Consider the following 13,922-nt stretch of genomic DNA (forward strand, 5'->3'; position numbering starts at 1 on the left):
TTTTTTTTTTTCCTACTAACATTTTCTTTCAGGACAAAAAACCAAGAACTTTTCACTAAAAAGTGTTATTAGTAGGTCTCATGAAAACTTTTATTTTGATGCTATGATAATTGTTCTTACTGCATTTGCTGCCTCTAAGTATCATAAGAGAGAAATAAGTGGAGCTGTAAGAACAGCACTGTGAAGCGACGGCATTGCAACTGGCCCTGGAGGGCCAGAGATTTGTTTTAAAACATACAAAACATATATATTACTTATATATTATTTTAAGAAAATTAATAAATACTTTAAAAATTCCTCAACTTATTTTTCAATACTATCAACACTTTATGACCCCTTATTTAAAAACCTTTTTGAAATTCTCAATGATTTTTAAAACTGTAAAGGGATCCTAACACTAAAAATTTGAGGAGCACTGCTTTGAACTATTTTACCAAATTAAACATATCTCTAAGATGTATAACAGACTTTCATGTCATTTTAGGAGATGTGAAAAATACATTTTCTTAAAATACTTTTTCTTAGCACATGACAATATTTTTTGAGGCATTTGTTCTCAGGCAAGAAAATATTAGGATATGAAAGTAATTGGGAAGACATTTTAACAGAGGTTTTTTTTGTTACTATATTAGGCAGATCTATATGGCCTTCTATTTTTTTTTATCTTACCATAAGTTCTTGAACAATAAAGAGAAAGGGTGAACAAGAACATGGAAGAGTAGGTAGCCATGGCCTAGGAACTCATGTACGTATCATTTGTAAATATCTCAGTATATGTTCAGATATTTGGTTAACAAAGTTAAAGAATTCATGAAGTCACTGTGAAAAGTGGGATGCATCATCTTGGAGATACAGCTCAGCCGTAGAGCTCCTGCATAACATGCAACTCAGTGTTCGGTGCCCAGCTCAGCAAATGAGAGAGAGAGAAAGAGGCACACAGGGAGACAGGGAGACAGGGAGACAGACAGAGACAGACACACACAGACGGACAGAGACAGAAAGTGAACATCTGAAAATCCGATAAAAGGGTCCATTTACAGTCAATACTATAGCTGGGGAGCACTGGAGAAAATGCGATAACCAATTTATTCATGAACACTGAGTACTACATAATAAATAGTATTGCTATTAATTAGTCTACCACAATTCTTATATTACAGAAGTTTTTATAAAGTAAAAAACAAAACAAAAATTATGTAACTGAGTTACTAAATGAATATAAAATAATTATCAATTTTGGTGAAAAATTCAAAATGACACAGTGTGTAAACACAGATTTAACTGATGAATGAGGTGAAGAAAGGGGTATGGAAAAAGACCCCACCAGAACATCCCATATATTTGAACGAGCTAAGGAATTCATGCTACAAGTTACTAAAATCTTCCAAAACCAATGCCCCAACAGCCTATATATAGTTCCCTATTATACTTTAAAACAAAACTTTTCTAAAACTGAAGTTTTATTTATTTATATTATCCACTCTACACAATCAATATTTACTGAGTAACTACTATAAAGAAGGCTACCAGTATTTATGAGACAAGAAATGTGCTAATTGCTTTACAGTAATTTTTCCATTTTACCCTTAGCATTCTATGAGGTAGGTACTATTATGATCACCTTTTTAAAAAATACAGTGATTTTTTCACAAAGTCAATGGTTTACAAGAGCTTCAATTCTGACTCTGTATCTGTCATTTCTTATTCAACTGTGACAGGAGCTGTGCAATTTAGTTTACTCTTGTTCATCATTATTTAGTGGAAGAGAATTATTTTTAGAATTTCTGCTCTACATGTAAACAGAATGTGACAGATACAGTGACACACTCCTGTAATCCCAGCTACTTGGGAGGCTGAGGCAGGATAATTGCAAACTGAAGTCCAGCTTGGGCAATTTATAGAAACCCTGTCTCAAAATTTATTTATTTTTCCCCCCAAAATTTAAAAAAGGGCTGAAGAAGTAGTTCAGTGGTACAGCACCCTGATTTTAATCCCCAGTAATAAAAAAGCAATTAATTGTCCTTTAAATATATTTTTGATTTTAAGTGAATGGTCAGTACCATTGGCCCCAGTGATATCAGAATTCAAAAGAAACAGTTGTAATCAGGTGTAAGCTAAACACATATGCCTTCTGTTAAAATAAGAAAGAAAGAAAGTCTATGTAGCAATTCTAATTAGACAGTTCCTACATGATCTGGAAAATGGAAATCTGTGTGCCTGATCACCTATGGAGAAAGCAGGAAATCCTGTAAGTTGGAAACACTGCCTAGTCTCAAGAATAAAGCAGACATATCAATACGGTAAGAGGGAGTGCTACATCCATGCTCATGTCACATGTATGTGCATACCTGGACACGAAACACAGCCAAAGTCAGACTTTTGGCCAACCTACCTTGCCAATGATTTGTTATATAGAATACAGTTCCTTAAGCAGGGATCCAATTAATCAAAAAATGAAGTTGGGCAAATTATTAAAATTTTACCTAGCCAAAGTAACTATAAACTATGAAAATGTCTAACAGTCAGAAATCAGACAATGGGAATTATGGAATCTGAAAAACATTTAATGATGGTCCATACTACCTAGTGTTTTCTAAGTACACAGTTTTAAAACAATTTATGAACTAAAAAAGTAAGTGAAATAGTTTCCAATTAAAGAGTCTTTTAAAATATACCAAAATTTGTTAACACAGTCCTTAAAATCAGTGCCCTGGCATTTACAGAAAATATTAAAAGACCAACTAAATTTTATACTAGTTTTCAGTCAAAGAAAGATAAAGGCTAATAATAAGAGACTTCATAATAATATCAGGTCTGAAAATGACAAGTAACAACTGCCTAATATTTAATGGATTCTTTTTTTTCATTTTTCTAGGTTGTTATCCAAAGCCTTTTCTCTGTAGTGAGAAAGTGCACAGTTAGGTAAAAAATTGTTTAGTTTATTACAAAAAGATACGAGTTTGCATTATTATCCTTAAAACGAAGTTATCTCCCATTATTTATTACTTTTCATCTGCTTAACTTGAAATAATGAGAAGATATCTCAATTTCCAAAGTGACTGAAATTGCACAGTATTTTAAAATTTAAAGTTCTGGTTAGTAAGGTAATATTTACCTCACTAGAAAGTTCTGGCAATTTTAAAAAAGATTCCCTTATATAATTTGCTTTTACACTGACAATTTAATCATGATATCATAAAGTGAGAATCCAAAAGGAAGGGTAATTCTGATTCCTACACCTTGCATCTAGGGTGTACTGTTCAGAAAGTTTGCAAGCTGCCTCTGTATCACTGTGGATGATGCCTGGCATACAGGGGGCTTTGACCAATTGCTATTTTTATTTCTTGCATGCATCGTTAACTTCTAAGACATCAAACACCTTTCAACTGCTATCCATTTTTTAAAAGACTAAGAACTAAAAGATTAAAATGAAGGTTTGCAAACAGGGTGAATGACATCAACTGATCTCAGTGGCTAAAACATCTGGCAGATGCATTAAAGCAAGTTGTCTATGAAATAAACAAACTAACTTCAGAAAGAAAAGTCAACTGCTGAAATATGTCTTTACCTTCAGTTGTATTTCTCTAATAAGATTAGCAATGCAGCTTGATATAAAAAGTTCAGATAATCCTTCCCATTATGACAATTCTTAACTATAAGTGATCAGCAGGAATGGAGTGATAACAAGAGCATATTACAAAAATATCTGCCAATCCCATAAAATTTAGTACTTTAAATAATAAAACATAATATTAAAAACAATTTAATTATTTTGAATTTAAGCTTTAAAAGAACTTTACTTACTTGTTTCCACCTAAAAAGTAACTACTATGATGTCCTTGTCCATATTCTAACTGTAGATCCTAATAGTACAAAATAAAATATTTAGTGTAACAGCACAGTATATCATACATTGTAGCACATTAATACATATTATTTTTAAAAGAGAAACTCCAGACTACAAATAAATCTGTATTGCTATATATTCTTAAAAAGAAGGCATGGTACAACTTCTGACAATAAAAGATATGGCCTTAGGCCTGATTTTTATTAGTTGAATATTTTTCTGGGAATTTTTCAGAATGATATAAACAAGTTTCATTTATGGCTACTGCTATTGTAACAATAGCAATAACTATGCTATTAACATTTGTACTATCAGTTTTTAGAAAGAAAAAGGTCCTAATAAGATAATTATTCTCTTGCTATAAAGTAAAAATGATGAGAAAATAAGGGACAAAAACCTTGATTTGACTTTCTAAGTATATATACACATTCACATATTTCCACTGCTGCTTCAAGCAGGTAATTAATTTTTAAAATACAAAACTGGATGCGGTTTTTTAAAGTAAATTATAAATTTGAATTTGTACAACATTGTAATTTGAACTGAAGGACTTTTAAGAATATTTTAAAGCATTGTTGAATTCCTATCATTTTGTTTAGTGAAATTCTGTATCACTCCTAATTTTTTTTTTACTATTTTTTATTCTCTGTAAAAAAATTTTAAAAATCTAAAACCAAACCAAAACCAAGAAAGAATATTTTAAAGAGAAAATGGCAAAACTTCAAATGAATATTAAGGGAGCTCCTCAAGTATTTAAACATTTCTGTTGAGTGCTGAGGGCTGCAGTGCTAAGAATTAAAATTCAAAGGAATAAACAATGATGTGCTTAAGTTAGACACCTTCTTGAGAAAAAGAAATGTGCTTTTCAACTACCATCGAAAGAGTAAAGTCACTTCCTTAAGGGAAAAATGTCACCTGTGGGCAACCCATCAGGGACATCTCCTGATTCTATGGGGCTGTTTCTATTCCCTACTCCTTTTCTCCAATAAGTTTTCTTACTCATAAAAAAAAAAGGTCATTTGTATTCCAAACACTGTTTTAACTATTAGGGAGGATATTTAACAGTTTAAATAATTCTTATTTCCATTAGAATAGAGAGTAAATTGTTTTTTTATAAGATGTCATTTATGATCAGAACTTGGAAAAGTCAGCTTGGAGCATCCTTTGAAGGCAAGAAGATAGTAGTAGTACCTAAAGCTTCCAACACACAGATCTCTAGCACCTACACTACACTTCAGTCTATTTATAAGTATGTAAAACAACAGCCAGGCTGCCAACTCCTCAAACAAAGTCAAAAGGTCAAATCCATTGTACTTCCCTGTAGCCCGTGCTCTAAGATAGTACCTGCCACACCTAGGTAAAACCTGAACTGGCTTGTGCAAATGCCAACTGTTTATTGCTTATAAAAAGTAACACTTCATCTTTGTTAAAGTATACAAAGATAATCAGGTCACAAAAATACCAAGCCTAGGAATATGAGGATTCTAGACAACACATTATATTTCCGAGAATAGCACTTTAAAATTTAAGTACTTCAAAGCCAATTAAAACATATCTGATGAAAATCAAAATTAAAAGCCTGAGCTAAGACAAAGTTCAAATTTTGTCTTCTCCAATACTTGTATTATTCCATACATAATCAACGTCCTTACCAGTATCTAGTATCAAATGAAATCCTAATGAAAAAGCATATCTATTCTCTTTTCATAATAGTAAAAATCACTGGTATAAGACTGCTACAAAATTATTTTACTGCACAATTTTAGTGACTAAAACTTTATACAGAAATCTAGGGGCATGGGGAGATGGCTCAGTGGATTAAGTGCTTCCCTGGCAAGCGCAAGGGCCTAAATTCAATCCCTAGTTCTGCCAAAAAAACAAAAACAAAAACAAAACAAAACAAAAAGAAATCTTTAACTTTGGTCATCAGTAAAAGGAAATACTAATCTCTAGGAATACACTTCTAAGCTCAACCAACCTTGGAAGTTGAGCTTCTCAACCAACCTTGGAAGCCTGAATCAAACGATAGCTTCAAAAGCACACACTTGCGCACAGTGGACACAGATGTGTTATGAGAATATCCAGCTCCTCAGATTAAAGTGCCTGCTTAGGCAGAGGCAGGGGCTGGGAGTTCAAGTCCCCAACCTGCCTTGCTGGCCCTGCCCCTGGGGTGTGCTGAGATGGCAACTGAGACTGGGTGTGGTGGTGCATGCCTGTAATCCCAGCACTTGGGAGGCTGTAAACAGGAGGATCCCTACGAGTCTGATCAACACAGTGAGATTCTGTATACCCTGTCCTAAATACAAAAAAAAAAAAAAAAAAAAAGAATATCCAGCTCAACTGATAGATAAGTTATCTCTTAACAATGATTGAAAACAAAGTCAAGCGAGAAAAAGTGTATTTGGGAAGGCAAAGAGAAATATTTTAAATAACTAAAGTCACAGCTTAAGAGAAAACCAGGGTGCCAGGGGGATGACTCAGTAGAATAAGCGCTTGCCTGGCAAGCCCAAGGGCCTGAGTTTAATCCCTGGTTCTGCCAAAACAAACACACACCAGGCAGAGGCTCGTATGTAGAATAATATGCCATGGGAGAAACTGTACATAGATTTAAGTCTGATGAGTATGTATGCCACACACTGGAAGGCTTACCAGGATGACTAAAATTGAAGGGCCTTTTTCCTAATGATTTCTTCTCCCTAAATCAAGTTGTGCTGCATCAAGCACAGGGCAAAAACAATGTGCTAGTCATATTATCAAAGAAGTAGCACACAAATCCAGTATGTATCTAGTTTACTTTAGCACAACCATTATTTACCACGTACCTATTAAATGACAGGAATTTAGCCAGTAAATCAGATGAAGAAAATGAAAAGAAATAAATAAAAGGAAAGGAACAAAAGTAAAACTCCGATAAAGTTATTTTTTAATGATAGTCTAAGAAAGACTAATTTAAAAATCATTTCCAAAATGTATTTGGAAGCTATTTAATATTAATAAATGCTACCAAAATTATGCTCAGAAAGCACTCATAATAACCCAAGATGATGGTACTATTTGCCATCCTTAGTAACCTAAAAAAGAACACATTTCAATATGCACCTAAGAAAACATTAGTAGCATTAATCCAGGCATCAACATATTAATAAATGACACTGTTTGATTATTCATCAAGTAATGATACAGACAGACAACATGTAACAAGTTTCTAGAGTCAAGCTAAAGGCTCAAACAAAAGTTCCAGATGCTTAGCACAAGTATCTTTTGCATCAGGAAGTCCTACTTGCAGCAGTGCATTTTAATGAATGGAAAAAAACTCATAAACCTAGAATGAAGATTCTAAGAAAACATGGTGTGAGAAGCAACTGAAAATGAACAAAAGATGTAACATGGGACAATGGAAAAGAAAAATATGTACAATCACAAAACTCTTACTGCAGTTTACACCTGCATGAGATTATAGGTTATGGCTTCATGAGAAAACAGCAAGAAATAGAATTGGTAGAGATGGCTATCAACATACACACGCATGCACATTTCAGCAATATATCATAACCAGCAAAAGGAAAAATTAAAGAGGAAATTATTTTCCGCAGTTACAAACGAGTAAATAGGCCAGGTATGGTGGTGCATGCCTACAACCCCAGCACTCCGGGAGGTGGAGGCAGGAGGATAGCAATTTCAAACCCAGCCTACGCAATATAGCAAGATCCTGTTTCAAAATAAAAAAGAACTAAGGGGCTGGAACTGTAACTCACTGTGAAGGACCTGGATTTCAATGCCCAGTACAGACAGAGACAGGCAGAGACAAGCGGTAGAGACAAAAGATGAAAGAGAAAAATGATGGCAGAATTTCAACTTTTTATGGCAGAATAGATCATTAGTGAAATAACTTTTACTGTGGTATATGATGGACAGCAATTAACAGGAAGTGAACCAGTATAATGCAGAGAAGACTGCTTATTTCTTAAAAAGAAAAGCAGACGGTATAGGAATCCTAACTGATCAGGCAGGATTCTTACTAAAGCAAATTGAGAGGTCTTAAAGTGAGTAACGTGATTTCTGCATTATAAGCTTGGAAAGACTACCCGTAGCTGGGTATATTCACTAGGCCACGACTTTGATATGAGTACTAGTTTTATTTTTGTTGTGTTTTTAATCATTTATTTAGTTAGTATGTACAGGGTCTCACTACACAGCTCAGAATCATAGTGATCCTCCTGTTTTCAGTCTCCCCAGCATTGGGATTACAGGTGCGCGCCACCATGCCCAATTTTGGAGGCTCGCTTGGGGCTGGCATGACATGTGGTACTGGGGATCGAACCTGAGTCCTTGTGCTTGCCAGGCAGGCGCTTAGACCACTGAGCTATCTCTCCAGCCCTACTGCAATGTGGAGAAACACTAAAATTTTATGTCAATTGAAGTGACCCAAGCACAAAAGGATAAACAGTGTATGATTTTACTTATCTGAGATACCTAGAGAAGGAAAACTCACAAAGTAAAATGGTGGTAACCAGGTGCTAGGGAAAGGAATGAACTATCATTTAATAGGTGTGGAGGTTCAGCGTGGGAAAATGGAAACATGCCAGAGATGGGCTGTGGTGATGGTTGTGTAGCAATGCAAGTGTACTCACTGGCCGTGGATTATATAGCTTAAGATGGGCAATTGTATGCTATGTATATTTTAATACTATAAAAATCCCAGTAAGCTATGAGTCACAGGTGTTGGAGAGGGGGCTCTGAGAGAAAACCAAACACCCCCAATGATGTTGGGTAGAGTCAATATGAGATATGAATGAAACGTATCTCACATTCTTTAATGTATAAAGTCAACCTTACAAACTCACAGCCAAGCCAGGCTTACGTCAAGTCCCAACTACTTAACTAGAGAATTTCAGTTTCTATGCACTTTAAATGGCTTTACTTATAAACAAGGACAATGAGTCACTGAGCTGAGATATCTCTGAGAAATGCATCTTTAGGCAAGTTCTAGTGATCACTAAACTAAGGTGGCTACAATGTCAGCAGGGGATAATCTCACAGAACCACTGTCTTAAGATACTTTGTTGTTGACTGAACTGTCATTATGCAATGCATGACGGTACATCTTTAACTCTTTAATATCTGGTATATAACATCTTTTAGATAAGTTGTACATAAATGTTGCTTTTGTTGTCATTGACATTGAACTTTTTTTTTTTAATGTATTTAGTACAGGGTCTCACTATGCAGCTTGGACATGTAGTAATTCTGTTTTCAGCCTCCCCAACACTGGGATTACAGGCATGCACCACCATGCCCTCGCTCAGTGTGCCTGGGGCTGGAGCTGGTATGGCATGTGGTGCTGGGGGATTGAAACCTGGTCCCTGTGCTTGCCTAAGCTATCTTGCCAGTCCTTGACAGTGAGTTTTTAAGGTTGACTTTATACATTAAAGAATGTGAGCTATGTTTCATTCAGCCATCTTCTGCTAGAACTACCCACAAGGTAATGGTCCCTAATGTCCTCTTACATGACAAGACACAGTCATAGGCTACCCTGTATCACAAGAAGCTCTTCAGTCCAGGGTAGAGTGTGGACAACAGCCTGAGTAGTTACAGGGAACAGTCATGATGTAAAACTTTGGATACTAAAGCAGTTTGACATGTGGTACAGGAGAAATGATCTGTAACTCTTCTGTGTTAACTTTTGTGCATAGAGGACATTAATAAATAGTAGTAGCATCAACTTAAACTTTTCATGCTGTGGTCTTTTATTTTCATTAGTTATTATTCTTACCTACATATATCTAATTCTGAAGAAATTTTCGATCCCCAATCACTGAATATTCACTTTAGACATCGTATCTCACTGGCCCTTATGACAGTTGGCTCTCAGTCTTCATGCTTTCTGGCTTCCCAAGGATGTGATGCATCCCTCTGTTTTGAGAGAGTGCATCCGTCCTCACGTGCTAGTTACTTCCTCCTTATCTCAAGGTCAGCCCTCTCTTCCACTGGTATTAGCCCCTGTGTTAGGCAGTTTTCTGCACTCTTTCTTCAGATCCAACTACGGGAAATACATGTAATTTCATGGCTTTATCATTATCTTGCTGGTTAGCTGGACCTCCCTACCTCTTTGGAATGTTCAATCTGTGTACTGTACTGTCCAATACTACAGTTATTCCAATGGGAGTAATTAGCTCCCTAATTTCAGCTGTTTTGCACATCTCTTAAAATCGTGATCTGTGCCAATGACTATTCCCACATTAGTTCCACGAAACACAGAAAGTATGTCTATTCTCTTCCTGAAGAATCTACAATGGGTCCTGTACAATACTGACAGCAGTAAAGTCCCTCCCAGAGGCCAGATAAGCCACATCACCCTGAAGTGCTTCTCCTATAGCGCCTGTTACAAGTTAGCTTTCTCTTATCAGCATTTGGTAACATTTGGGCAAACAAATGAGTGATTGCAAAACTTTCAGAGCCTTCAATGGTAACAGATGGCTGCATATGTGTACCATAAATTTGCCACCACTGGTATTTTGTTGTATGACAAATAATTTACATGTGCAAGCATTTTTGTCACCAAAAAAAATTATGACTAAAACTTCTCATGTTCTATAAATGTTTGAAGATAAAGATTTGAGAATTTATATAAAGACTCATTTAAGCCAATCAAAATTAAAAGTAGTATGGAAAAGAGAGAAAAGAGAAAATTTTACTTAAAAGGTAGAAAAATAGAATCTTGGAGTAATATGGGGGCAATTTGGGGCTTTGACCAGCCAGTGTTAAAAATATTTTTTATTAATATCTACCAGGACAAATTGCTCACTTTTTTGGTAAATAGTAGTAAGATAATATTAATATTTATTACCTCAAGGATGTCATATAATCAGAATGTTTTTCCTGAGAAAAGTGGACATGGCATAATGCTACAAAACTAAAACTTCATCTGAAGATTTCATTGTTAACATGATTAAATTATTTTAAAATGAGTTTATATTTTAATTATTTTATATTATATATGAATCATATCAACATGACATATTTATATAACATATTTATTATATAACAATATGAATAGTTTCTTATATATGAATGTATATATATATATGTATATATGGATGATTTCTATTGAAACAAGTTAATCATTAAATGGGGTATTTTTATAGGGAAATGTCATTTCTTCAAAAACTTAGTACTTGAATAAAAAAGTTAAATACTGCTTTTCATAAAAGGACAAATAGTTTAATTACATTACATTTCTTCTTCTATTTTTTTTTTGAGACAGGGTCCCACTCTGTAATTCAGGCTGGTCTTGAACTCACTATGCAGCCCAGGCTGGCCTCGAACTCACAGTGATCCTCTGCCTCAGCCTCCCCAGTGCTGGGATTACAGGCGTGCGCCACCACACCCAGCTTCTGTATTACATTTGACTACACATACTAACTTGGAAAATGTGCTGCACTCATTAGATGGAAGCTTACCACATGGTGTACTAATTCATAAAGTGATAAAGAAAAGGTCTGATCTGAAAAAAAAAAAATCTAGACTTAAATGCTGACAAAGAAAATCAGAATATGAGAAATACCAGGTTAGATCTTGCAGTGTAGTATATTTCTTCTGAACTGTCGAAAAAACCTTCTGTGTCGGGCTGTTTAGCAGAGACCAAGAAACCTAAGTTATTTACACATAGACCGAAAGCCACAAATTTACAAAGGGAAACTCACAAAAAAGGATAAGGCCAACTAATACAACTTTTATTAAGGCAAAAGCAAAGTCAAATTGTATTAAGCAGCTTCTAAAAAAGCAACATTTCAACATCGTTGCTTTATAATGCAACTACTAATTAGTATAGACTTTAACTACATGCCCCGCCAGCTTCAAAAGAACAACAGAATAAACTCTAATTACCTTAACAAAATACAGTTAGCACTTAAACATATCATGGCTTTTTTCTCCATACTCTCCATTCTTCTAAATTAGGGCCAGGATTTTAACGTTGTAATATTTTATTACAATAAGATCATTTTCAGACTTTTTCTTTAACAATTTCTTTTTTCAGACTGGTGCACTGAATTAAACTATAGTACTTGCAAAAGTTAACAACTCCATCTGTAACTTTTAGTCAAGTGGGTAAAAATAAGAATTAAATTTAAGAATAAAGTCTCCACTTCAGTCTTTATTAACAGTTACTTTTGTCTCTTATTAAACAGAAAAGAAAAAAAAAGAGAACATTATCTGGAGCTCCATTTCATTTAGATTGCCAACTTTATTTTTTATTCTTCCATTGAATATTAACATTGCAAAGATTTGCAAATGGTTTACCTCCAGTATTGTATATAAAATATTAAATATCTGGAAAGGACTATACTAAGTGTCCACTAGGGGATGAGAATATTCATGGTTAGCAAAGCATGAATAAATGACAAACTTGGCCTCTACTGTGTCCTATATTCCTGCGTTTTAATACTCTGTAAACAAGTTGGATGCTACTTTGAGGCTTACAAACTACGGCACTTATTCTATAAAGTGCAAACATAAAAAGCCTCCCATAAATTGAAAAAAAACCCAAAACAAACCAACACAAAAGGCCAGCACTAAAAATATAATCAAGGAATGGTAAAACTCATAAGTTTCTCCTAAAATCATTTTGAGATAATCTCAGCAACACAGATTTATTTATTCAGAATTTGAGAATTACTTAGCATTGTGTTTCTCTAAACACTTTTGAAAATAGTTTTTAATTTTTTTTTTTTTTTTCAGAACCGGGAATTGAACTCAGGCCCTTGAGCTTACCAGGGAAGCACTTATTCCACTGAGCCATCTCCCCGGCTCCAATAGTTTTTAATTTAATACCACGACTAAACATTTATTTTCAATGTTAATTCTCCAAGACTACTTACAAGTTCATGATGTGGCTCTGTCTCCTTCCTTAAGGGTGGGTCAAATTTTACTTGACCAACTAAAAAAGAAAAAAAATGTTAAGCCAGAATCTGTTATATCTTCTCAATGATATAATAATTTCAAGGTTATTCCAGGAAAAACATGCTTAATTTATAAGCTACTATACATTCTAATCACAATCCAAAGATTTGAATAAATACTTCATTAGTTGGAGAAAGCTTAGAGAACTCTTTCTTTCCTTTTTTTTTTTTTTGGCGGAACCGGGATTGAACTCAGGCCTCGCGCTTGCCAGGCAAGTGCTTATTCTACTGAGCTATCTCCCCGACCCCCTAAGAAGTCTTTCTTAACCACCAAAAATTTGATGTTATGCATTCATAGGCCTTTTTGTAAGGAAAAAAAGATAAAATTATATGTATTTCAGTCAGACTTTTACTTGCTACTGTGCTGTGACCAGCAAAAGAGAGCCAACTTGGAGTTGGTATTGAGATAGCAGACCGCTGTGGATGAAGAGCTGCTATGGTGGCCGGTCTACAGCATTGCTCCTGGGCCTCCTGCCTCCTGGTACTCGGGTCTGCACTGTCCTCTTCCATGCTGGATGAGGATAAGGACCAATGGGTATGTCAAAGAGTGTGACACAGCTAATGGTCTTGGGTTTTCTCTACTGGATCAGTTACTCTGGAAAAAGCCCTTTTCTCAGTTGCTCTAAGGAGAGGCCATTTGGCAAGGAAGAGATCTTCCAGCCCAGGGAAGCTGTAGTGACACACTGTCTGTACCACCAGGAGAGGACTCGAGCAGGAACCTCTCAGCTAAGTGAGATTCCTAACCCTCAGAATGTTTGTGAGGGCTAACAATAACACGTTTATTGTTCTGAACTACTAATTCTGGGGAATAATTTTCTACATAGCAATCAATATACATCTAAAGTACAAACTATACAGAGTAGCTATGAAATAAATGTAGTACAGTCACCTTCTTCTTTGCTATTCTCAGCTACCTTCAATTTTTCTATGCCATTATCTAGTTTTATAACTGGGGTCAAGTATCCAAGATCACTGAAACAAAATTAAAGGCATAAACACCAGTATTAAAAGGAAGAAAAAGAGGTAGTCACAGTGAAGTTCAACTAGTAAGAGCTTCAGCCAAAACTAGCCATTGTCAACTACAGTAAGGGAAGTCCCAAACCATAATGTATTTG

At 35.1% G+C, this 13,922-nt stretch overlaps 1 protein-coding gene across 2 annotated transcripts in view; it reads right to left on the reverse strand.

Moving 5' to 3' along the window:
- The window catches only part of Map4k3 (mitogen-activated protein kinase kinase kinase kinase 3), a 202,518-nt gene that overhangs the window by 47,552 nt on the left and 141,044 nt on the right, over positions 1-13,922 (reverse strand). Inside the window, exons 14-16 of one of the 2 annotated variants that reach the window (XM_004627635.3) lie at positions 12,727-12,785; positions 11,412-11,474; positions 3,805-3,863 (exon numbers count right to left, since the gene is read on the reverse strand). In XM_004627635.3, the coding sequence (XP_004627692.1) occupies positions 3,805-3,863; positions 11,412-11,474; positions 12,727-12,785 (181 nt within the window). The remainder of the gene's footprint in view (positions 1-3,804; positions 3,864-11,411; positions 11,475-12,726; positions 12,786-13,922) is intronic. The other variant, XM_004627636.2, reaches the window with a different exon arrangement.

The sequence above is a fragment of the Octodon degus genome, unplaced genomic scaffold (genome assembly GCF_000260255.1).
Source record: "Octodon degus isolate 3935 unplaced genomic scaffold, OctDeg1.0 scaffold00020, whole genome shotgun sequence".
NCBI lineage: Eukaryota > Metazoa > Chordata > Mammalia > Rodentia > Octodontidae > Octodon > Octodon degus.